This window comes from Mesocricetus auratus, unplaced genomic scaffold (assembly GCF_017639785.1).
Source record: "Mesocricetus auratus isolate SY011 unplaced genomic scaffold, BCM_Maur_2.0 Super-Scaffold_100031, whole genome shotgun sequence".
Classification (NCBI taxonomy): Eukaryota; Metazoa; Chordata; class Mammalia; order Rodentia; family Cricetidae; genus Mesocricetus; species Mesocricetus auratus.
The window spans coordinates 14,231,682-14,257,853 of record NW_024429212.1 but is presented as its reverse complement, the minus strand read 5'-3'; the positions used below and the strand labels follow the sequence as shown (position 1 = coordinate 14,257,853).

Sequence of the window (26,172 nt, the reverse complement as noted above, 5' to 3'; positions counted from 1 at the left end):
TTTCCAAAATCTTTTCTACCAAAGAGAAATGAGCAAGACCAAATCTGTTTCCACCTGACATCGTTTGTTCCTTGAAGCACTGCCCGAAGGATGGCTTACCAGGGATGTGGACGCCTCCATACGTGATGTTAACATCGTAATCCCCTGGAGCAAAAGGGACGTACTCAGCACTGCAGCTGCCATCCTTGTTGTCTCTGCAGTTTATCTTCGACTCCGACGGCCCCTCGACAGTTATGCCCAGCCCGCCGATTCCTGCCCCTCTGCAAAGAGCACCCAAACAGTCCGTGCGCCAGAATTCATTTAAAAACACCTCCACAAACTATCCTGTTTAGTCAACTGGACTCAACCAAGGTGGCAATACCTCTTAGGCAGGAGTTTCTCAGATATTTCTTTTTTTTTTTTTAAAAAAATAGTTCAGTTAACTTTATTTTAAGTGCATTGGTATCAGATCCACTGGAACTGGAGTTATAGACAGTTGTGAGCTGTCATGTGGGTGCTGGGAATTGAACCGGGGTCCTCTGGAATAGCAGTCAGTGCTCTTAACCACTGAGCCATCTCTCCAGCCCCTTCTCAGACATTTCTTATGGAGTCTACGTGCAGACAGCCTTGACCCTCCCCTTCCCGTGCCTATCCTCCAACTGGATTCCCTGCCTATTGCATAGGGCACAATAACGAACACAACGCAGGTCCGCACTTCAGGGTACCAGAGCCTGGGCTCTGTCACTGGTCTACAATCACATCCCTTTGGAGTTAATACAGTAGGAATGCCTCGGATATCTCGTTTACATGCAGGGTTGGGTATGCACTTCTGCACCATTAATTAAGGAACTCCTGCGCAGTGCTAGCACGCTTAGCATCTTGATGACTACAGCCTTTTCCGGTAAACTTTTAGGGATACTTGGCCACTCTCTGTAGCATATACCTTCAAAAATGCATCTTACCAGAAGTTGAAGGGCCAGGACGACGCATGAGTAGGGCATAAGCTACAATTGTTTTCTCCCCTGAGACAGGGTCTCATTCTGCAGCTCAGATTGGCCTCAAACACAGAGCAATTCTCTTGTCTCAAACTTCCAAGCCTCTCTCTTTTTGTTGTTGCTCTGTTTTGTTTTGTTTTTTTCTGCCTCGGCTAGCTACATAAGGGTCGATACTCTGACCCCCAGAGCACTGCCTACCTGGTCACCACCGTGAAGACATTAGACTTGTTGGTAAAGGCTTCTTTCAATCCGGGACCTTGGGCGTGGACCCGGGCCGGCTGGCAGCCTTCAGTTACAGCCACTTTGAAGGGACTTTTTGGGATTGGCACGCCATCATAGGTCACCTCTACCACATGCAACCCTGCCCAAACACAAACAAACAACAGTAAACGGCGCTTGCACGCAAGGTCACTACTTCAGACTTTCATCCGACGCTTGGCAGATAGCACACTAACGGCCACCTGAAAAGAGTAAGATTAAGAACATAGCAAGGGTGCTGGGTGGGTGGCAGCGCATGCCTTTAATCCCAGCACTCGGGTGGCAGAGGCAGGAGGATCTCTGTGAGGTCAAGGCTAGCCTGGTCTACAAGAGGGCGTTCCAGGACAGCAGGGCTGGAGACCGGTGGCTCAGTGGTTAAGAGCACATATTGCCCCTTCCGTGGATCTGAGTTAAGTTCTCAGCTCCTACATTAGTTGGCTCAGAATCACCTATAACTTCAACTCTCTTCTGCCCTCCATGGGAACGAACACACACACACACACACACACACACACACACACACACACACACACACACACACACACACCGAGTTTTAAAAAAAATGATGTCAGTATGATCTTTTTTTTGAAAGATAAAACTGTCTATGCTTTTTGTTTGTGTATCACATACCCTGCCCCAGGCAAAGAGCGCTAAATTTGTATTTAAGGCAGTCACTCTAGACAGACTATCCTGATTTGGGAAAACACTATCCAGGCATTAAAAGACTACAGGAATCCCAGGCAATAGAAAAGCCAGGTAGCTACAAATACCTGAAGATATCTGTATAGAATATCTATGCAAGAAAGGGGATAGATAGTGCTTTCCTTTTCTCCTTATGGCTTCCTAATTTCTCAAAAATTTAATAATCACCACTATTATTCAAAAAAGAAAAATTGCAAAAAAAAAAGTGTGCACGAATCATACATTGTTAATACATAGGCCACGGCATGACCCCACAGTCTGCTCAGGTGAAGCTGAGGTGTAGCAACATATAACACAAAGGCCAGTGTCTTAAGCCAGGTCTCCATAGCTGGGAAGAGACAACATGACCATGGCAAGTCTTGTAAAGGAAAACATGTAATTGCGGTGGCTCGCTTACAGTTCTGAGCTCTAGTCCATCATCTGTCATCCTGGTGGGAAGCAAGGCGGCATGCAGGCAGACATGGTGCTGGAGAAGGAGCTGAGGGTCCTTCTGTTTTGACTCACAGGCAACAGGAAGTGGTCTGAGACACTGGGAGTAGCTTGAGCATATATGAGATCTCAGAGCCCGCCTCCACAGTGACACACTTCCTCCAAAAAGGCCACACCCACTCCAACAGGGCCACACCTCCTATTCCTGCCATAGTCTTCGGGGGCCATTTTCTCTCAAACAACCACAGCCAGGAAAGCAGGCATTGGACAGCCAGTGGCCTGGCTGGGGAAAGGAACATTCTACCTTTCTGATTAATGTGCAGCCGAGGCAGGCTGAATAAAATGGTTCAGGTACATGAGTACAAGGTAGACTTGGCCAAACAGACGGCCAGCACAGCTCTGAACGAACAAGAGTCACAGCCACAGAGAGGAAGACTCACCTTTCTCAAACGGCGTGTATTCTACCTGGTAGGTCCCATCAGCATTGTCCTTGACAAAGCACTCAGTGGAGGCTCCCGAGGGGTTGGCAATGTGAGCTTTGATGTGGTCACCACCAACCTGGGTTAGGGACCTTGAGTCAACTGTGAAGTCTGTCGTGGCCTCCCGAAACACATCTGTGGGACAACCACATAGATGAGAACGTTGCCGGGCAGCGGTGGCCCATGGGAGGCAGAGGCCGGCGGATCTCTGTGAGTTCTAGGCCAGCCTGGTCTACAGAGCGAGTTCCAAGACAGCAAGGGTTTACACAGAAAAACCCTGTCTTGAAAAACATAAGCAAAAGAAAAGTATCACCTTGGGCCTCAGCAACCGCCCCCCCCCCTTCCAAAGAAGACTCTCCACACTTTGGAATACATTAGGTATAATTCTGGTGTCCTTAGAGTTGTTTTGGTGACTGTGAAAGACAAGGTAGACTTGGCCAAGTGACAACAAAACCTGCTCACACAAAGATGAGGATTAGGCCAAGTGCAGAGGTCCACTCAAGAGCATGAAACAAGGGAGTTGTGAGTTCAAGACCAGCCTAGGCTACATAATGACACCCCGTCTTAAAACAGAAAGAAATGCAGAGACCCAGGACAAGGGCAAGGACAGACTAGCTCTGCTCTCCATGTAATATCAGCACATGTCCCATGACATGACAAAAATAGTATCAAAGGTTTCTGGCTTTTCCACAAAAACTGGAAATCAGCTGAGAGTGCAAGCCCCATCTACCAAGGAGAAAAAAACAATAGGAGCTCGGTGGAGTGCAACCTCTGTCAATAATGCGATCCCCATTTCCTTTACTCCCCCCACCCCTGCTATCTGCCAGTCAGTCACACGAGGGGGGGGAGGGGGTTATATGTGAGAGCCTGGCCCCTGGGCAGGTAGTGGAGCTTGTTTTGGAGACTCACCTTTTCCTTCTAGTCCTGGCCCAAAGGCTTTGATCCCGCTAGTGTCTATGGTGGGTTCCACCTTGACCCGGGTGGGGAAGTGAGGCACGAGCTCGCCGCCATACTTCATGGTGAGCGTGTACATGCCCGCTGTCAGAGGCACGTAGGTCACCGCGTAGGTACCGTCCTTGTTGTTCTGGATAGAAACCTCAGCTTTTGCCCCCGAGTCTGAGACAGCTTCAAGGTCCAGAGTCCCAGGCCCTGCTTCTGAACAGTCAACAGTAAGGAGTCCGGCTTCTCCCGCTTTCCCGTGTTCAAGACCTGGCCCTGAGGCCACAACCTTAGAGGGGTCAAATGGCATTTCAATGTCAGCTTTGAAGGGAGACCCAGGAATGTGGACTTCTTCAAAGAGAATGTTGACAAAATATTCTCCGGGTTTTGTGGGAAGGTAAGAGACCGAGCAGGTCCCGTCACCGTTATCAGAGCACTCGATTTTAGCCTCACACGGGCCTTCCACCGTTAGACCTAACCCGCCAGTTCCGGCGCCTTTGGTGTCAATGGTGAACTCGGCAGGCTTGCCTACAAGACCTCCTTGTAGGCCAGGACCATGGGCCTTCACCTATTGGAACAAAGAATAGAGTCAAATCTTATCTGTATCTGCTATCGTTACTCAGTCAGTCATGCTTCCAACACTCGTGACCACAAATCACACAAAAGCACACACATCAGTATCTCTAGGGCTGGTGGTCATGTACACGTACACGTTAGTACATGCATCAGTCAGGGTCTAAGAATACGATCCCGCTGCTCAAGAGAACAGGTAAGAGAGAGATGGCCCTTAGCACAGGACCAGGGGGTGAGGTGGTAGGCCTTCCCTAATGCTTCATTCTCCCTAACACCCCCCCCACACACACACACACTAGTTGGCTTGCTTGGGGGCTTGAAGAAGGTTGCTCACAGCAGTTTGGGCTGTTACAGCCTCATCAATACACCTTACCTAATAAAGCTGTGTTTTAGAAGAGAGATAACTTTACAGAATTCATGCCACTCAGACCACCGGAAATATCCCCCAACCATTTGAATGGAGGAGACTAGGAATAAGGATAAGATATATTTATGTCTGCTGGGATAGTTTCCGTAGAATGGACTTGGTCTGTGTAATGGACACTGGGCTGAGGCCTACACGCTCTTTCATATCCCGGTGAGCCGGTACCATTATTACGCTAACCGATGAGTAAAGGACCCTTCTCCCCAAAGCTTTGCAAACTGAACAGACACGAGCAGGGGGTGGTGGGGTGGGTGGGTCAACTTTTGAGGGAGACAGGCACCCTGTCAGCCACTGAGAGCTCACATCCACCAGACTTTCCCCGCATCTTTGGCAGGGAGGACTCCATCCAAATCACCAGGGCAACCGCAAACTGACCTTGGTGGGATCTGGTGGTAGCGAGGCCTCCACAGTATAGGGGCTCCCAGGTACTGGGTGCCCATCATAGGTGACATCTACAGCAAACAGGCCCTCCTCCCGAGGGATGAATTTGGCCGTGCTGCTCTCCCTGCCAGCCACTGGTGCTACCAGGCACGCCACAACCTTCCGCGAAGGGCTCAGGATCGTCACGTCCAGCTTCCCCCTGGCCTCCTGCTCCCTTGGTGTCAATGGTGAATTCCTGATCCTTCCCGACCTCAACTCCTGTGGAAAAGGAGACAAGCTAAAGTGACGAGCTGCCCCCCTCCCCGCTAGCAGCAAAAAGAAAAAAGACAGCGAGGTAAAGAGGCCCATTGGGCACGGAGTTGTTACTACACTAAAGAATGGCTGGTGCAGGGACTAAAATCAAGACCAATGCGACAACATTTAAGCCTCCACAACTGGCATAAACGCAATACTCATTATGCCAGTGGAAAACACTGTACACTGTCTGTTCCAGTTTACATACTAACTATGGACTGTTCATCGAGGATAAGTGGCCTTTACAGATGGGGAAACTGAGGCTCTGAGAGGTTAAGTAACTTATCCAGGGCAACACATCTAGCAGAGCACAAAGCAAGGACTCAACAAATTCATCTAAACCCACCATCTTCTTTGATAGATTATAATTACTGTAATCAAGCACTTTTCCACGTCTTCATTTCCTTATGTTAATAATCTCACATGGGAACACACCCTTAATAAATCAATGTTTTATTACACTAACTCCTGACAGAGAAGTCAACCCTATTACCATCCCCACCCACAAAAAGGCAGAAGTCACATAGCTGGTAAATTCTGAGAACAGACTTTGATGCCTTTTAAAAGATCTCTGGGCAACATGGCAAGATCTTGCACACAAAAAAAGGGTAAGGGAAGAAAGACGACTCGGTGGTCAGGGGCCCAGACTGCTCTTGCAGAAACTGTTTAGTTCCCAGCACCCTCGTGAGGCAATCCACAGCTGCCTGTAATTACAGCTCCAGGAGGTAGACAACCCTTCCCTCCTCCACAGGCACCTGCACTCATGTGCATATAAACACCTCACACACACAATCAAATTTTAAAATAATAAATCTTAAAGCAATCTTTGCAAGGCAAGGCTGCAGGAACCCAGGTGTTATCTTGATAGAAACAGGGGAAGGGTTCCAGCCAAAACAAAAACACTGGGGACATAGGACGCTGCCACAACCAGGCGGCGAATCTCGACTAGGGACACGGAGGAGCTTGCCAAGGCTAGCACAGCTGCCCATAAGCTATGATCCAACAAGGCAGAGGCTTCCCCTAAATGGGCACCATGATTTTCCTGTTCTGCAGTCAGAACTTACTGTCCCAGGAAAGAAGAAGCAAGAAGTTGATTTCTATGCACGGCCATTGACCTTAACGTAACCCAGATGTCCAAGCCGCTCGGCACAGTTTGCTCTTGAACGTGGTAACATCAGCAGTCTCGGAGAGATTACCACACTTTCTGTATTATTACCTCACTCAGTTTTTTTTACCATACTTCACGAGTCTAAGTGTCCCCAGATCCCATTCCCGCTGCGTAAATGAGAAAGTCTGGTAAGCATTCAGTGACATTAAGCATTACCTGTCGCATTACATGTCACAGAACTGGCTCACAGCACAGCTCTCACTCAAACGTACGTCTGTCTGCTGCGATATCTCTCTAAGACAGGATTATTTTCTCGGAAAATTACTTTTAAAGAAAGTCTAGTGACAGCCACCATTGCTGGTTATCGGTGACTTTATTAGACACTTACTGTTTTCTAGTCCGTTGATTTTTATCTTGTTCAGGTCCAGCGGAGCAGCAACACCCACAGTGAACGGACTTTTAGGAATGGGGTCACCACCGTAGGTCACTAAAACCTGCATGTTGCCCTGGAATGAGAGAGAGAAAAGTAGTATACTTCTGGGTAGAAATGCACTAAGCTGCCCTCCAGAACCTGCATTCCTCCCAGGGCCATAATGGGATTGAATTCACTAACCATATATTCTTACATATTTCAGGCTGGCTCTGAACTTGCTGTGTAGCAGAGGACCTTTTGATCCTTCAGGACTACGGGTATGCGTGCTATGACACCTACTTAAGGCAAGGCTGGGATCGAACCCATGACTTCATGTATTCCAGGCAAGCATCCTACCAGCTGAGCCACAGTCGCAGTTTGACTCTTGGTGGCTTCAGAAAGCATCTTAAACACTTCTCTAAACTTTTGGAACACACAGCAAGAACAACAGAAATAAATAAATAAAAGTAGCTAGCGACAGCGACAATAAGCTGGGGACTAATGCCAGGCCTGAACTATGACCTTTCACGAATTTCCTCAATCAAAAAAAAAAAATCACAAAACAGAGTCAGCGGGCGGTGGCACGTGTGCCTTTAATCCCAGCACTCGGGAGGCAGAGGCAGGCGGATCTCTGTGAGTCTGAGGCCAGCCTGGTCTACAGAGTGAGTTCCAGGACAGCCAGGACGGTTACACAGAGAAACCCTATTTCAAAAAAAGAAAAGAAAGAAAGAAAATCACAGAACAGTCCTAAGAAGTAGTTCTTATTGCCGTCTTCCACTTTACAAGAATACCCTCCTTGCTCAGGTAACGGAGCACAACCCCATCGCACACACTCGGTAACCCGCGTGCTGGATTCACGCCACGGCATCCAAACCTTTGCGTCCGTGTTTTGCCACAGCACCTGGCATCGAGACAACCCCGGGCATGTACTGCCACTGGGCCTGGAGGCCTCTAAACCCACAGAACTGGTTCTTTCAGCGCCTGGGCCATCGGTTTCGGGACAGCAGGCCACTCACATCAGGGCACAGACGCTGGCTACTGACTGTACTGAAAGGAGCTGTGTGGAGGCAGGTGGCATTGGAAGGCTGGCGGGCTCCACCGCCGGAAGCCCTGGCGGCCGCAGAGGCACGCCTCGCACAACCGTGCGGGTTTTGTTCTTTGTCCACAGGTCCTGAGCCAACTCTCTCCACATCCAGCCTCCCCCTTCCCCTTCAGAGCTCCACGAAAGCCCCCTTGCAATCCCAGGAGGTTCATGCTACCCTCGCCTCTGTGTCCAGGAATAACCAAACGTGGGGAGAGCAAGGGGAGGGGGTGGCCAGACAATCCGGCAGGCTCTCTGGCGCACAGGCCCCACCAAAAGCTGTCACCAGGCAAGTGTTAAAAGGGTGTAGCTTTTGGCTTGACGCACATTTCCTCACATTCCTTTGGCAACTAAAGGAGGGAGAGAAGAAGAGCCGAGGAGGGATGGGCTGCATCGATGAAGGGGGGAATAACTGATTTTCCAGGAGTTTTAATACGGCGCAAAATCAACTGGCCTGCCTGAAGGGTCTAACGTTTCATGCTAAAATGCGCACAGGTCAGATTCAACAGAGCTGGGAGCCAGCCAAGGGAGGAGAAGAAAAAAAAAGTCTCTAACACTTAAACTAACACTGACTTGTTCTTGCAGCCACTGCAATATTCCCAACACCGTCAGTTCTCCTGAGCCTCCATTTCCTACTAGGCCCTAACTCCTTGGGGGGCTAGGCCTCAGGATTAACCAGAGATCCTAGTAATAGAGCTCTCGACTCCCCAGTGTGTTTTCTGAAGTACTAGAGCAAAAGAAAGTCCCCTTCCTGTTAGGTCAGCCCAGCTCAGAGAAGAAAGCATGCCTCATTTCCAATCGTGAAAGCAACAGAAAAACTCAGGTAGGAAACGCATTCTGCCTTAAACAACCTTTAGGGGTGGCAGTGGGTGTGGGTAGCCCTGGAGACTCACATTTCCAACCCCTAAGCATTTTCAGTTTCTTCTGAGGCCGAGCTAAGAACGAACTGTGCTTTCCCTCAGAGGACTGTCTAAGGCAGTGACCACCACCTGTATGTTGTACCAAGAGGTAGCTGCCTGCAAAACAGTTTTCTGAGACCTGACTGTTATTCTGCAAAAACAAATAAAAAAACAAAAGCAAGGACAAAAAACCCACATAGTAAGACACTGATGTGACAGCTTGTAAGATGGGGCACTAGAGCCTTCCACAGTCTCTCCTTCACCTTGGAGTCTTCCTGAGAGACACCACTGCTTAAACCTAGTGGTTTATGACACAGCACAGCAGGAGGCCTGAGGAGAGAACCGAAGCCACTGGAGGCTTCAGACAAGCAATGTTGTCCTTGGGCAAGACTGGGGATCTCTGTGAAACACAGCCCCTTCCTAACCTCTGGGAGAATCCTGAGTCATGCCCACTCCCTGAAGGCAAAACCAACTCCCACCACCATATCATAACAGACTTATCCAACCATTCACATCATCTCTCCACGGCAGGCAAGCACCTGCAGACCGCCACTCAGAGAATCACGCAGAACAGAAGCCAGCAGTCAAAGCCTGGGCTCCTCAGGCCACACGGGATTTTAGCTCTCCGGAAGCATGGTCTACATTCTGAGGAGGAAGCACAGAAATCTAGGCCTGGATGTACCTATGCTTCTCTACATACACCAGTAGCTGCCTGGTAGTTCCGAAACTTCATCGTAAGCAGGCACGCCTGTGGGCACTACCTTCCACAGCATGGCCCTTAATCCACTCAGGGGACAGCTCTCTGGAGGGGCCAGACTCTTAACCTAAAGGTGTACTTGACTTCACCCACCCTGGGGTGCTCTGGGCTTCTCTCAAGAATGAGACACAGGCTGAGCATTGCAACTTTTTCGCCATATGTGCCTAATGTGCCTGGGCCAGCACAGCTTGTGATTATGGGCGCCCTATCATTTACTCCCTCATTTAGTTCCTAATTGACAGGGAACACTCGGAGCACCAGGACTTGCCCTTGGGCCTGGGGATGGGAAGATAAGTGAAGGACATACTATCCTACTTTGGTATGGTGGGTTCGCATGAAAACAGTTTTCTCGGGATCATGTATTTACACGCTTGGTCCCTAGTTGGTGGACTATTTAGGGAAGATTAGGAGGTGTGACCTTCCTTATTGGAGGTGTGTCACCGCTGGGGGTGGGCTTGGAAGCTCCAAAGTCCACGCCAGGCCCAGCCTCACCCACTCTGTGCCTGCTGCCTGTGGATCAGAGTGTAACCTCTAGGCTACTACTCCAGAGCCACGCCCGCCCGCCCACCTGAGTCATGTTTCCAACCATGATGACCATGGATTAACTCTCTGTAGCTGTAAGCAAGCCCCCAATTAAATGACGTCTTCTGGGAGTTGCCTAGGTGATGGTGTCTTTTCACAACAATAGAACAATAACTAAGACACTTAAGGATAGCTCAGTTCTGGAGGAGACATGTCACCTGCTTTCTTTGCTACAGGGAAACAGAGTGATGAACTATGAGGCTTGCTTTAAACAGCCTGCGAGGACTCCACAAACTGTCCACAGTGGCCAGCATTAATACAAGACTCCATCCACCAGGGTCCGTGGGACACATCACAGCCCTGGGAGGCCTCTTAGCACGCTAACAGCTCTCAAAGCTGCAGCTACTAGAGAACTACATGAACTTGACCTCAGTGGCATTCTGAAGTGACATGCTTCCTGCTCCAGCATCACTTCAAACTCGACAGGACTGGGCGTGGGCTCTTGACAGGCATCTTGACTGGCAGCTGGCTGGGGACACAGCGCAAGGGATTTTACTCTGCTTTTGGTGGGTTTAAGTCAAGCCTTGACTTTCATCCTAGTATCTGCAATTTAAAGCCTCATCCAACACACACACACACACACACACACACACACACACACACACACGCACTCACGCACGCACGCACGCACGCATGCACGCATACATGATAAGCACCCATGGCCTTGTGATCATGACCATAGCTCTTTTTTGGTATTTTCTCCCAAGGAATGCAGAGAACTTGGAGCAAAGATCTTGTCAGGCTTCCAGTCAGGGAAGTTCCAAAGAAAAGATATCACCTCCAAGGATGCGTAACCCCAAAGCAAGAAGACTAGTCACGAACACCCAGTTCTTACTGCGCCCTGGTTCTTCCCCACTCGACTCCTGCCAGGCCCTTGCTGAGAGTGTCCGGGGAGAGAAAGGCTTGAGTCGTGCTTCTGAAGACTGTATGGCCTTGTCCCGAAAGTGGCTTGTTCACAAAGGCAGCTCCTGCCCTCCCAGAGCGAAGACATCTCAGAAGCCCAGCGTGACTGTTTACAGCCCCAAGCGTGAGTATTAAAGCCCAGACTTTGCTGCCGGCATGTCTGCCAGAGACTCCGGAGGTGTCAACACGAAGCAAAACACAGCATTAAACTGAAAGTGATGGGGTTCAGGCTCCAGCTTTGCACGATAAGGAGCATGGGGAAGATGGATGGAGGCCACACCAGGAAGGCAACGCGTGCTTCTAAGTGTAGCATACAATGCTGCTACGAAAGGGGGGGAATTTAAAAGTTAGACACAAACTTGTACTGTCGGAAAGGTGGTTTTTTTCAGACCCTCACTGCACAAAGTAACAAATACGTCTGCCTAGACGGCCAAGACTGCTCAGAATGCCTGCATTTTACAACAGGGGGCAATTTCGCTGCCCTGAACAGCGGGCTCTGGGACTTAGGGATTAAAAGCTGAATGGGCTCATTGAGAAAAGATCCCTCTAAACACCTCATTAAAAAGGCAAGCTACGCGGAACAGCCCGCAAAGGAGACTGCACGTGAGGGAGCTTTTTCTATCATTAATAAGACTGGGGGTCAGTGGAACGTGTGTGTGCGCGCGTGCGTGTGTGAGTGTGAAGCTGAGTGTGTAAGAAGGTAGATCCCGGTAGGTTCTATATATAAGAACTCGGTGCTTCTCCGACAAAACCCCAAAGTGGGGTGAGGCTGCCTTCCTCCTCGTCTGGGAAGCCCACGGCACCCTCAGGCTTTCTTTCCTCCAGGGCCCCCAGAGAGGGTGGGAGCACCCACTGTTCGCCATCTCCACACGCTCGGGTTGCCCCCATGCTGTGCACAGCACAGCGCTGCGAGACCAGGAAAGCGAGGTTCCAGAGGGGGCGGCCCCTACCTGCTGGGTCGGGGTGTATTTAACAGTATGCGAGTAGTCGTAATTGTCGATGACGTCCAAGTCCTTCACTGCATCACCAGGAAGGAGGCCGCTGAACTGCACATCGAGCGGGGCTTTCCCGGCCCCCTTGGTGTACACGGTGAAGTGGGTTGGCTTCCCGTTCTCCACGCCTGGAGGGACGCATGAAATTGGGGAGGCAGGGTTGGCGAGAGAGGTTTCACTTTCAGAACCAGCCTGACAGGTTCCACAGCACCCACCCCACAGCCGGTGGCACGCCGCTGTCCCTGCCACGTCAGACAGAGCCTTTCGGTGGACATAAGTCCCTGTAGGCGTAGACAGCGTGGTGGCTGCAGAAAGATCAGGGCAGCCTTTACCCAGCACGGTCTTACCTGCTTTGCTCAAGCCTGGGCCTTCAGCCTTGACTTTGCTGGCATCGTGGGAAGGGTCGACTTTGACTCTGAAAGGGCTGGCGGGGATTTCCTGAAGCAGAGACAAGTCTGAGAAGCAAGGCCCCTAGGGAACCCTCAGAGCTCAACCTTCTGCCCGGTTGCCCTAATGTCCACTTTAGCAAGGGGTGAGAAACTTCTATTATTGTAGGTGAGGTCTGCACACACAGGTGCACATCTGGAACCCTGACAGCATAAATACCCTGTGTCTTTAACACCAGATGTTTGGGGACTAAGGATTAAAAAAAAAGCCTACTCATAACAAAGTAAAAGCCAACAATATACAGGGTTAGGAGGGTAGGGAATGTCCTCCAGGGATGGATGGCCTGTGGGCTGAGGCCTGAGGGCTTCAGGAGGGTAATCAGAAACAGAGTGGCCATAATTCTTCAGAAAGAATTCACAGGCTGTCAGAACTAGAAGTAGAATAAATTAATTAGATCACATCAACCTGAGATCATTAACAAGGCACAAACTGTTCTCCTGAGCTCCCTCATTTTTATACAGTTAATTTTCATCATTAGCATTTCAAAATGCCTGGTTTCAGAGTGCCCTGTACAGGGTTACCATTATCACACACCCAAATGCTTCAAAAAGCCTTGGCTATAAAAGATTAAGGGCAGAGACCAGAGTTATTCCTGCAAAGAGCTCAAAGTGAAGCACATCTAGAGGCCTCCTAACTTTTCAATCAAAAGCGTAGTGAGTGTTTTAACAGTCAGTTTCAGCTTAAGAGTCCGACTTTTGGCCGCCACTGAACTGTGTTGCCTGGCCTCTGACAGAGAAAAAAGTGAGAATTTGGCTTAGCTTCCCCTACCCCATTCCAGTTTCAGGGAAATGAGAGGAACTGGACACAGTTCTCAAAGCACCTTTCTCAGCTGCTAACCGAAACACCACCACCCCCAAGGAGATTGGGCTGAAACAGCAGTCACTCTTTGTGTGCCTCTCAGAACCTGACGCGTACCTGAGACGCGAAGAGAACCTGGATGGTGTACCGCCCGGCAGCAGGAGGCACGTATTTGACTGTAAATGTGTCGTTGGCATTGTGAATAATGTCAAAATCCACATCTTCCTCGTCCTCACTTAACACGCGGGCATCACACTTAATGCCAACACTGACGTCCCCTACAACAGACAGGCTAATGAGTACCAGCTCACAAGCAGCAGCACGTCTCATAGTCAGCTCCAGCGTGGGCTAACAGCCCACAAGATCATCCCAAGACAGGGAAGGTGGTGACATCAGGGGTTTGGAAAAGGACGCACCAAGAGCTAGCTAAGATTACCAAGGAACCAACGCAGCTCATGGATACACAGCCGCCCACTAAAATGAGCTACCGCCCTCCAAATGTTACGGGGACACTCTTCTCGAGGGGCGCGAGTGACAGGGGTGAATGCAGCCCAACCTCACCTTCCCCGGCCTCGGTGCAATCCACCGTGAAGTGCGTAGGCTCATTTGCCTTCAGACCACTTCTCTCCACACCTGGTCCAAACACTTTGACCTTTTGGGGATGGCTACCTTGTCCAATGTTGACCTAGGAGAGACATGAACCTAGAAAATAAACCTATATAAAAAGTATTCCTTCCTTCCCTTAGGTCCAGCATTAAGACTAGCAATGGCAGTTTGGTCAGTCTAGAGTATTTTACTCTTCAGCCCAAGTCTCCTTTCAAGGCCTATCTGGAATGGTCTTCCCATATATACTTTGGCCATCTGTATACACAATGCCAAGACTCAACAGATGGCCATCTGTATACACAACGCCAAGACTCAACAGACGGACAGGTTTCTTTCATACGATTAGGATGAACGTCACAACCTACCCTGTAGGGGCTGTGTGGTATGCTCACACCTCCCCAGACCACGGCTATGGTGTGCTTGATGGCTTTAACTGGGGTATAGGAGCAAGCGTACGTGCCGTCCATCCGACTCTTCATCTGGACGTCGATGGGCTGGCCTTCCCCGTCCTGCAAGAGAGCCAGCCAGAGCGTGAACAAAAGTGGTCCTCACAATGTTTCCAACAAAAAGGGATCGCTGTGGCTTCTGGGGATGGCCAAAATACTAGCAAGTTGTCTTAGTAAATCATACAGCAACTACAGCATGCGACACACACCCAGTACACAGACTACAGGTAACAATAAACAACCAAACATCCCCAAATGAGACAAGGCCTCACTAGCTAACCCAGGATGATCCTTATGTCCTGCCTTGGATCTCCCGAATTGCTAGGAATCATGCATGTGCTGCCGTGCCCAATTCCATTTATTTGCTTGTAATTACTAAGAGTGAATGCTATCTTATCCCCAGCCTCAAGCCAGTGCCACTTAGCACGTAATCTGGCTAATTTTAACCAGATCAGACAAGCACAATCTGAATTTTGTTCACAAACCTATTAGGACCTCAGCAGGCGTAGCCAAACTGAAAGGCATTGCAGAGAAATCTGAAACGAGCAAGCCGTCTTTCTGCAGAGCACGGACCGCAGATATGGAGAATGTCCCCCATTGCGTTAGTCCCATGAAGCCTCACATCGCTCTGTGGGACACTATTATCTCTCCCAGGGTACGGATAAGAAAGCCAAGGAACAAATGCAGCGAGCATCTCTACACTACACCTCACACCTGACCGGAGCAAGCGGCCCCGGGAACGTACCTGAGCCAGTATCTTCAAGGGAGCCTTTCCAGCGTCCTTCGGATCCACGGTGAACTCGGCTGGATTGTTGACGATGCAACCAGACTTCTCTAAACCAGGCCCGTATGCTTGGACCTGAGGCAAAAACCAAATAACACTTTGTTCCTCTCCACCCCCCTCCACACTTGTGTCAAAGAATGGGACTGTGCAGGATGAATGGCTGGTCCTTACGAAGGGTCTGCTGCAGGAAGCAAAACGCCAGTGCGGCCTGTAACTTAAAACCAAGCGCCACTGGTGGCTGTCCGTGAAGGAGAGCGCGCTCTAAGACGAAACCCGAACAAATCCAGACTCTGCCTTGTTCTGAGCAGAAACTCTAGTATCTGGGGCAGATCCTTGGCTGTGCCTGGCTTCACAGTCCCCACTTTGAGGAGGCACTGAGGGTTGCAGTCACCGCAGAGCAAAGAACTAGCCCAAGAGGGCCACAAGCCAGCCCTCCGACGCTGATGGCCAGTGGGCCGGCTGCTATACTAAGCAAGAGAGAAGCCTCTTGCACTCGACGGACACACCCTCAATTATCCCAGAAGCTCTGGGAGGAAAAGCCAAGAGTCAGAGAGATCCGTATGCCAACATCCCCTGAAGTTCTAAGATGGCTACTTCTGCCCTAAGGTCTAACCCACTCCTCTCCGCCATAGAGTTAGAAGGGGTACAGGAAGGGTGGGGGTGCTTACTAGATCGGGGTTGTAGTCTCCAGTGGCAGGGTGGATGAAAGCCATGTATGGGCTGTCCTTGATGTCTTCATCGTCACACATGATGTGAACAGCGTATTCACCAGGTTCCTTGGGCCAGTATTTGACATCACACGACCCATCATTCTGGTCATTGTATTCTATCTTTGCCTGGGAGGGGCCTTCAATTGCAAACCCTGGGGGACCGAACAAAAGGACTTTCCTGGTTACACGTGGTGGGAATTACCACGTTGATGAGCTACTACATCTCCTCTCTTCGCCTCCTGGAAAAGCAGGTCATGAGCAGAAAGTTGAAGTCAAGTGTGTGCCTCTTCCCCAAATCCAAGGTCACTGGGTCTTGACTAGAGGTATTTCCGGTTTTCAGACAACACGAGGAATGGTAGGAAGGACACACCTGGGCGTACGCTTTTATTGAGTACATAACAATGTGTGCCAAAAGTCCTAAAACAATACTCATTCGTCTAAATCCATTCCTGAGTTTTTACATGAATGAGTTAAGTGGGGTTATGCACTCTGCATTGTTTTGATATGAAAAGGTCTTGGAAGTAACTTGAGAGTCCAAGAACAGACTGAAACATAAAAAAAAAATCATCCCATAGAAGCCATAGGAAATGAAGGCATTCCATCTACTCATCTGGGGCATAAAGATAAAGAAAGCATATCTGTGCATGCTGTAAAACAGCCCCAAGAAGAGATTTAAAGTTTAACTACTACCTTAGACCAGAAGCATATGCAGAAATGATTAATCTTTCTATGGGTGGAAATTAAACGTAATTTCTTATTTTTCCCTCTTTTGCTTATCGCTATACCTAAAACCGGGACCAGCGAACTAGAGCTCACTGATGAAGTATAGCTCACTGTTCCTATACAGAGAGTTTTACAGGAATGTAGGCATGCTTACTCATGTATGCATTTCTCAATGACTGCTTTAAAGTCACAAGGGCAGAGTTACGTAATTGTGACAGAGATCACGTAGCACACAAGGTGAAAATACTGGGCACTTTCTAGAAAAAGTTCGTTGACTTCTGATCCATAACGATCATGTGTTTTGTCAGACATGCCCTTAAAATATATGCAGGTATGCTCCGAGTAATTTATTTACTTTTTTCAAATTTCAGCAAAACATACAAAGCCATATCTGTCTATGACATTTTATGCACTGTTTAGTGTGCCGTCACCGCCGCCACTCTTAGGGGACTGGCGAGCAATGCAGTCACCATTGTCACAGGCGCTGGGCAACGGAAAGCAAGAAGGACAATAAGAGCTAGAATCCTACAGCACCCTGAAGGCTTTGGGGAGTCAGGAGGCCACCGTGTGAAGCTCCAACACCAGCCTTATGGAAGTGGCTGAGCAGTTTCCTCCACTTACCCAGAGTCCCAACCTCAGAGCCAATGGACTCCACCACAAAGTCTGCCGATCGACCAACAATGCCACCATGGAGACCAGGGCCCCACGCACGGACTTTCTGCATGCCGGCTTCAGGGCCAACTTGAACTTCAAAGGGGCTAGAAGGACGGAAAGAAGGAGATGCATGGAAGGAGAGCTTAGAAGGGGTGACTTAGCGTAGTTCTTTCCACTGACCTGACCTGTTTTTGCACGGAGACTGGAACTCTAGGCAAGCTCCTTCCTCCACACTGGTCACTCCCACGGCCATTGTTATGTCAACAATATAATGCAATATGGTTGCTTCCGGAGCTGGGGGGGTTGGGGGCACTGGGCCATCACTCAAGCAACACACTTGCTCTAGTCTGCTCATCAGTGAGTGAATGGCCTTAGTTATATGCAGGGCTCTCTAGAGTGTGACTTAAAGGTTAAGACTGTGCACATTTCTCTTTTCTTACCTATGCTATAACAAAAACAAACAAACAAACAGTCTGAATAGGCTTCCTTTCCTTCCCGTGTGAACAAATAGGCAGTGACTTTGGCAAGGGGAGTTTACAGTGTGCCCTGACACTGGAAATCTTGTATGAGCTCCCCTCATCCTTGGCTTTGTTTTCTTAAGTTCCCAATGTGGTCTGCCGTGTGTACCATTTTGAGATGAACAGTGGCCCAGTGCTTTGCCACGATGCCTACATTATTCTTCTCATACAGGCATTACGTCATCTAATAATACAAGGAGGGGAAGTCCACTACAATATGGTATTTTTTGTTTTTATTTAATTTTTTTTTAAAGACAGAGTTTCTTTGTGTAGCCCAGGCTGTCCTGGAGCTCACTCTGTAGACCAGGCTGGCCTCAAACTCACAGAGATCCGCCTGCCTCTGCCTCCCGAGTGCTGGGATTAAAGACGTGCGCCACCCCTGCCCAGCAGTGGTGTACATTCATTAAGACCACATTCACGTATCTTTCATTTGCCGCTTGATTATTACTGCTATTATTATCTCCTATTGTGTCTATTTCATAAATTAAACTTTTTCGTAGGTGCGCATGTCTAGAAGCAAAATACCAAACTAAACAAAAAAACAAAAAACAAAAAAATAAAAAACACCAGCACATGACGCTGTCTGGGGTTGGTTTCAGGCATATACTATAGTTTTAGAAGGTAACTTCTGTGGACAAGAGAGGACTACTATAATGTTCAGTTATTTTTCAAGACAAACAAAATGTATTCCGAGCTTAAATTGCCCTCAGGAGAGCAGCAGAGCACAAAGGCCCAGAAAGGAAAATGCAATAGCCCCAGGCAAAGCTGTGGCTGGGGGGTGGGGGTGTCCCTTGTCTCTGATGGCATTCCTGTATGGTTTTAAGGTAAACCCCAGCAGACTGTGCCCCTACGGCATTCGTGAACAGAGGCATTCATCGAAGAGGAGAGTCTTGGTTTGCACGAGGCCGTATAGACACACAGTCCATTTGCTCCCTATTACAGCACTTTCTGGTTTGCCTGCCTCCCAGCAGGCACAAACCACCGGCGTTTGATTTAAAGCAGGGCAGCTGGAACCACAGTGACTTTGTGCTGCTTCGGAGAATAAGCCAAGTGTCTGCGCTGCTCCAAGAAGGAGAGAGGCGGGGGTTGGGGGTGGAAAACTTCTAACAAAGCAGATCTCTCTTCCCTCTGGCAGCCTGGGAAGCAGCAGGCTCCTGTGAGCCCTTTGCAGGCTGAGCATACCTCTAAAACCGGTGCTGTCTCCAGCCTACACTCACCTCTTTGGAATGTGGTGTCCCCCCCCAGGTAACTGCGACGTTGTATTTCCCTGGTGTGCTGGGGTAGTACTCAAACGCGTAGACCCCGTCCAGAAAGCCCTTCTGCTTCACGAGCTCCTCCATGCCCTCTGTGGAGGAAAGCACACAGCCTTTGCAGTAAAACCCCTAGGCTTCCCACAAAACATAGGTGACCTACAAAAGCCCAACTCTGAACGCGAGATCCCCCGCCCACCCCCCCAAACCTGGGAGAGGTTTACAAAACTAAAAGCGGAGCCATCTTAGCTTCCAAGAGGGAGAAACGGATGGCTTCCCAGCTAGCTCGCTTCAAAGGCTCTCAGCAGAGGCTGAGGTCCTAGGCCAGCTGGGTTCATTGCTGTGATTTGTAAGGAGATGGGCTTTAGGTTCTACACATAATTTCAGATCCATACATCGGATAGAAACTTGCTTCATGTTGAGATTTGGCCAGAAAAGTCACAGAGTCAAGAAGGTCTCCAATGTCAGAATAGAACACCTCTTCAGTTCCCATTGCAACAAGCAGAGTGGGTGTTTGTGTGGGGTGGGGTGGGGTGGGGGGGGGGCTGGGGATGGGTGGAAGGACAGACCCGGAGCTACTTGGCTCTAGGTCTGGGCGGTCTAGAACCCTGGCTGCCCTTGGGGCGTGTCCTTCCCCAAAGCTCTGGACTCAGGAACTGCAGGACTGTAGAAGCCTTAGAACTGAAACCACAAAGAGTTGCTTCTCTCTCACTAACTGGACTTCTGAGCTGCCCCTCTGTCCTCGGGAAGGTGGGAGACGGAGGAGTGCTGACCCCATGCCCGCTGTCATTGTCACTAAAGGAGAGAGAAAGAACAGGGAAACATGCCCTCTGCCAATGGCCTTTCCCTAAAAAGAAAACCATTCTAGGGCATTTGGTTTTCCTACAAGCACTGATAACACGAATATAGTAACTGATATAACTACATAGTCTCTAAAGTATAACATGTACTGGAGAAATCATTGGCTTTGAACTTTGTGCTTGGGTTCTAGAACATCTCCTCCTACTTTACTCCTAGTTCTCTTGAATTAGAGACTGGGGGTGGGGTGGAGGACACACACACACACACACACACACACACACACACTCACACTTTTGTCCTCAAAGCAGTATTTCTCCAATCCCCTCACAGCATCGCATTCTATCCCAGAGTTCTTAAAACGTGAGGCTGTCAAACCACCCACCAGTGGCACCTACCCATATCCAGGGCAAACGCTACTAATCAGTCACTGTTCCCTTCTCCAAAGAGTAGATAGCATTCAGATCTTTGTCGTAGTTCTCTGGGAGAAACCACTCGGGACTGGCCGTGGGACGTTACCAATACGCCACGGCTGAAAAATTAGCCGAGATTTTTTTTTAAATCCAGGATGGGGAAAGGAAAGAGTGCTTACTCGGGCCCTTCACAGTGACGCCAAGCTCCCCGCTTCCGGCAGCTTTGGTGTCCACCTTAAAGTCTGCAGTCTCCCGGATCCGGACACCTTTGGGTTGCAGGCCTCGGCCACTGGCCCTGCAGGCATTTGGATTGCAGGCTGCAAGCAGAGTTTTAACATCAGTTCAACCTTTTCATATTTGGCAAAAGTGAGCAAGTTAAGGTTACCCGGGGGCCGTCTGCCAAGAAAATGTTTGCTTTGTACAAAGAGCACCTGGCAGTTGCCCAGTACCAGGGGTCCCACTCAGGAAGCACACCAGCTAGCAAAGACGGAAACAGCAGGACTTTGTCTAGCCTCGCCGCACAAGGGCTGGGCAGAAGTTATTTCGGCAACATCAACATGAGAGCAGAGCGGCCACACTGTGCTCCTGGTACGGGTTATTGGTCGTTTATGAGCAGGGAGGCATTAAGACTGAGCGCTGAATGCTATCCAGACCCCGCTGTCACACTCAGGGTCTAGTAGCTGGGAAGATCGTATACTTTTCAAGTCTACATGCAACATGCAGTGCTTGAAATATATCTGGGTTCCAAGAACTGGGTCAGCCATCTCTGAAGATCTGGACATGGCTGATGTCTTGCATGGGAACCGGCAGCCAAAAAGCTATAAACTGTGCTCTCAGTCAAAGACGGCTGTGACAAAACTCTGGGCATCTCCAAAGGTAAGCTTCCGCAGAAATTTCATTCCTGACTTGATTTGTGGTCTCCTTGACAAACGACATGTTTTCAGGACTAAGCTTAAGGCCCATGGCGATGGCTAGTACTCTGCACTTGAGAACACCATGAAGCTACTCTTCCATGTGGGGTCAGGGAGGAGGGTTTTAAGACATATATACTTCCTAGGAATCCTTTGCCCGGCACAGGCAACTTCCTCCTTAAGTGGCAATGGGGAGATTGATGGGCACAATGTCCTGCTGTCCATGAATTGGCTTTCCCTCTCCAAATCTCACACTGCACATTTGGCAGCTCTTTGTACACCGGCTCCAAAAGTGGATGGAAGGTAGTAGCTCATTGGATACGTCTTTCCTCTTGGTTATACGGCAAACCATTACTTGCCAGAGAGGCACACAGGCATCCTTGCCGTTAGAGATCACGTTAGATTCTTTACAGATGAACATAAGTCTATGGTGGTGGTACTTAATGGCCAGTATAAAAGACATGCAAGCCTGTATGCCTGTATTGAAGGCCTAAAGATCCAACCCAGGGCCCTGTGCAAGCTCCACCACTGAGGCCCCTTTTACTTTTCATTTTGAGACAGGCTCTCGTTAAGCTGTTTTCATTTTTATGCCCAAGGTGGCTGTGAGCTTATGATTTTCCTGCCTCAGCCTCCCGAGTGGCTGAGATTAGAGGCCGACCACATCGGGCCTGACCAAAGCTTCTTTTAATACCAAGTTGTTACAGTCAATGAGGAGGAAAAACAAAACCAGAAAAACTCACTGCGGCAGAAATGAATGAGTCAGTCCATGAAGGAGAGAGAGATTAGGAAACACTAGAGTGAGGAAAGCTCTCGAACCATCTCTTTCCTGATGGCAAAGGAACTGTGACTACAAATATCTAGGGAGAGGGTTGTTTTTCCTTTGTCAAAGGGAGAAAAGTTGGTAACAAGAGGAATAAGTCACAAGATGACAGGAATTCCCTGGAGGGAGGGCTAAATGTGCTTATATTCTCTCTCTCTCTCTGAAATACTGAACATGTGCAGCAAGGTCAACAATAAAATGCTAATAGCTGAGTTCCTATAAACACTCAGCTGACTCAGGGGAAGAGTTTGGGGACCATGCCAAACCCATTGCCACCGCACCTTGTCTGGACTTGGGATCTGGCTGTGCACGCTGTAGTCACTAACACCTCTGCAGGAATTTCCTGAAGTCACACACAGTACAGACTCCCTTGACATACATGCAAGCAGCACAGAGAACTAGTAAGGACACCCCACTCAACCAAGCCCTTACCAAAGCAAGAGCCTCTGGCCCAGAGCTTGCAAAGGGGAAGCCAGCAGCTTCAGGGTCCAGGTTGGCCCAGAGGCAGGATTCAGAAGAGTCAGCCAGGTCTGCAGGTGCAGAGGTGAAGGACAGAACAGGGAGAGGCAGGTACCCGTTAGAAAAGGCAGCGTAGTTGGAAAACAATAGTAACAACCAAAAGAGCAACCAAGTCAAAGAAACAGAGAGACGGAGAGGGAGGGAGAGGGAGAGGGAGAGAGGGAGGGAGAGAGGAAGGGAGAGGGAGAGGGAGAGGGAGAGGGAGAGGGAGAGGGAGAGGGAGAGGAGAGGCTCTAATATTAGGGGACAACATATACGCGTCTGGTTGCAGAGTGGTTACAGGCCTGTTCAAAGGACTAACTAAGTATGGGTCCACTGATGCTTTATGGTACTAAGATCTTCACTGTCAAAGCCTCATCATTCTACCTACAAACTGGAGGTGGTAATCACGCCGGAAATGCACAGACACGTGAGGTAATGTCATTGCACTGAGTGTCCCACAGCCAGAAAGTGCCTGGACTATGCGGACCTGCAGCTGCTGCTGCTGAGCTTGATCCTGGACACCAAGTACGGCACACTTAGGTCTCTGCACACAGATCTGGTGTCCCTTATGCAAAAGTGACTGGAACAAAAAGATTTGTTATCATAAGAGATTTAAAGGTGTGTGTGTGTGTGTGTGTCTGTCTGTCTGTCTGTCTGTCTGCCACATATGCGCAGGTGCCCATGGAGGCAGGAAGAGGCATGAGAACCCTGACGCTGGGCTACAGGCAGTTAAGAGTCCCCGGTGTGGGTGCTGGGGACGGAATGCAGATCCACTGTTGGAACAGAGAGCTCGTCACGGCTAAGCCCGCTTCCTGGCACCTCTCAGATATTCTTAAAAAAACAGCAGTGGTGGGATCTGTGACCGAGGCCAGCCTGGTCTACAGAGCGAGTTCTAGGACAGCCTAGGGCTGTGCAGAGAAAGCCCATTTTGAAAAACAAACAACCACACAAAAAAAATTACAGTTTGTTGATGGAGCTTCCCTCATCTGAAAACCCAAAATCTTAAAAAAGTTCAAGCTAAAATCTAAAATTATTTGAGAATCATGTCAGTGCAACAAAAACCAACACACCAAAACAAAAAAAAACCCAAACCTGGATCTTGCAGCAATCCAGTTTTCACATTTCATATTAGGGATACTCAATCTGCGAACAGACTGGACTGAAAATGCGCCCTAAAGGCACAGGTGTTGTAAAGTGGAGGGAAGTCGGGTCATTGGACATTTGCTCTCTAAAGCAGCGATGTATTAGCAGTAGTAAAATTACAGTTTTAGGTAGCAATGCAATAACTTTATGGTCGGGGGTCACGGCATGCGCGAGGGTTGCAGCGTTAGGCGGCTTCAGAACCGCTGCTGTAAAGGATTGTTGAGGTCCTACCCTCCCCATCTCCTTAGCGGCTTCCTGGTTACCACGCGGAAGCAGTTCCTTTACTTACGCATGCCCATCACAGATACACAGCACCGTGACGGGCCCAAGAGGAACTAGGCCAAGCGATCATGGCCACAAACCAAATAATGTTTTCATCACCTATTAACGTGATCATCTTTACATGTTTTGACGCAGGAAGGAAAGCCGAGGAACACCACTTGCATAAGCGCCGATATCCTGGAGCACTGCTTTCCTGTTGAAGGGATTCTGGCAGGAAGGGAACGGAGTCTATCTGTCTCTATGGCAGGTACAGTTGGCCGGGGCTTACCTTCGCCAACCTGCACACCAAAAGGGCTCTTGGGAATGGCGTCTCCAGCAAAGGAGACCTTGATCGTGTGGGGGCCGGGCTGCGAGGGCTTGTACACACATCTGTACACCTGGTTTCCTCTGTCTTCCACCAGCAGCTCCACGGTGTTCTTGCCCTGGGGGTCCTCCACCTCGACGTTCACATCGCCCACGCCAGCTCCTGGGGAAAGAACCGCCGTTCCGTGAGCGCATCCTCTCTGCTTTTCAAAAGCTTGCAGCCACCCGGTGCAAAGTGCAAGGCTGTCCCGACTGTCCTCTGGCTCACATTTTCTGCCCCCCTTTTCCTAAGGGACAGAAAGCTGCCAGGTGCTGGTGGCGCACACCTTTAATCCCAGCACTCAGGCAGATCTCTGTGAGTTCAAGGCCAGCCTGGTCTATGGATCGATTTCCAGGACAGCCAGGGCTACACAGAGAAACCCTGTCTGGAAAAACCTCAAAGAAAAGGAAGCTAACAAATCGACAGCCATCTTACTCATTTGTGCTGCCAACCTCCCCTTGTCTCTCATAAAGCTCGTGCATGACGGGAAACTTTAGTGCAGACTGAAATTTGTACAGAAATTGAGAAGCAATCACTCAGGGTCAAGAATGAAGATATGCGTCCGGCGGTGGTGGCACACGCCTTTAATCCCAGCACTCGGGAGGCAGAGACAGGCGGATCTCTGTGAGTTCGAGGCCAGGCTGGACCGAAGGCCTCCAAAACAATACAGAGAAACCCCGTCTCGTTAAAAAAAAAAAAAAAAAAAAAAAACCAACCAAACAAAAAAAGAATGAAGATATGTAAAAATACAACTAACTCATGAGGAAACATTGTTTGCTCAATTTGAAAGACCAAAAAAAATTTGGGTGCCCCGAGCCCTCCTGAGGATTCTGCTTTAGATTTAGAAGATGCAAGGTCAACAAGCACATTACCGGCCGTGTAGATGTCAAAGTAGGTAGGTTTGTTGGCAATGTTCCCTGTAGTTTCCAGTCCTGGGCCTTTAGCAGTGACCTTGCTGGCGTCTCCTTGGGCTTTGTCGACGTTCACTTCAAACGGGCTCTTAGAGATGTGCTGTCCCGCAAAGAGGACTATGACCTACAGGTGACAAGAGAGAGATCACAGAGTCTCCCAGGCTAGCAAGAGTATCATCCAACCTTCTTCTACCTTTCTCAGGATTGCACACCCAAGGACGGCTGGAACCAGGAACCCTCAAATCCTAGACCTTTCAGGCACATGGCTATGCCCATGGTATCAGATACACGTGGTCTTTTTATTTTATTTTATTTTTTCTGGTTGTGTTTGGCTCTATCCTGGGTCTCTGGGCTGTCCAGCCTCTGGTTCCCCGCCATCCAGGCAGTGTCAGGCATGGGCTCCCTCATGTGGTGTAGGCAAGCTAGATCAGTCATTGGTTGGCTAGTTCCACAAGTTGTGTACCACCATTACCTTAGAACATCTCACAGGGTACTCAGTCTTTCTAAGAGGAAATGAACACAATCACTTATATTTAGATATCTAGGCATGGGGCTCCTTTAGTAGTATGGACAGAGGTCTCAGAATAAGTGCATCATCCCAAGATTTCAAATACAGAGTTGTAGTGGGTATTCACCCCATACATGACCTTGGGCTATCTGGTCTAGATCCCTGGCATTCCTCAGATACTGAGTGTATTCTTTGCTGCTACTAGTGAGCTGAGCTTGTGTGTCCTCTGGGCTCAAGACCAGCATATTCTCTAGTCAGTCTCAAAGGGGGATGAATAAGGAATCATTCAGGACAGAGGCCACAGTTTAGTCACTAAGTATCTATATTCTAGACAGATGGCTTCAACCTTTAGGTACCCATGTGGAATCAGGGAGGAAAATCAGGATATTACAAATAACTTTCCTGGGGAATTTAAACAG

The 26,172-nt window shown here is 49.2% G+C and overlaps 1 protein-coding gene across 1 annotated transcript in view; it reads right to left on the bottom strand.

The window, feature by feature from the left end:
- The window catches only part of Flnb (filamin B), a 134,033-nt gene that overhangs the window by 41,377 nt on the left and 66,484 nt on the right, over positions 1 to 26,172 (bottom strand). The window contains 20 exon segments of the mRNA XM_005077369.4: positions 100 to 260; positions 1,173 to 1,335; positions 2,804 to 2,977; positions 3,752 to 4,349; positions 5,154 to 5,357; positions 5,359 to 5,417; positions 6,950 to 7,067; positions 12,146 to 12,315; positions 12,535 to 12,625; positions 13,550 to 13,710; positions 13,994 to 14,117; positions 14,404 to 14,547; positions 15,230 to 15,343; positions 15,937 to 16,130; positions 17,323 to 17,459; positions 19,091 to 19,113; positions 19,115 to 19,218; positions 20,514 to 20,651; positions 24,260 to 24,457; positions 25,207 to 25,369. Coding sequence (XP_005077426.1) covers positions 100 to 260; positions 1,173 to 1,335; positions 2,804 to 2,977; positions 3,752 to 4,349; positions 5,154 to 5,357; positions 5,359 to 5,417; positions 6,950 to 7,067; positions 12,146 to 12,315; positions 12,535 to 12,625; positions 13,550 to 13,710; positions 13,994 to 14,117; positions 14,404 to 14,547; positions 15,230 to 15,343; positions 15,937 to 16,130; positions 17,323 to 17,459; positions 19,091 to 19,113; positions 19,115 to 19,218; positions 20,514 to 20,651; positions 24,260 to 24,457; positions 25,207 to 25,369 — 3,238 coding nt within the window.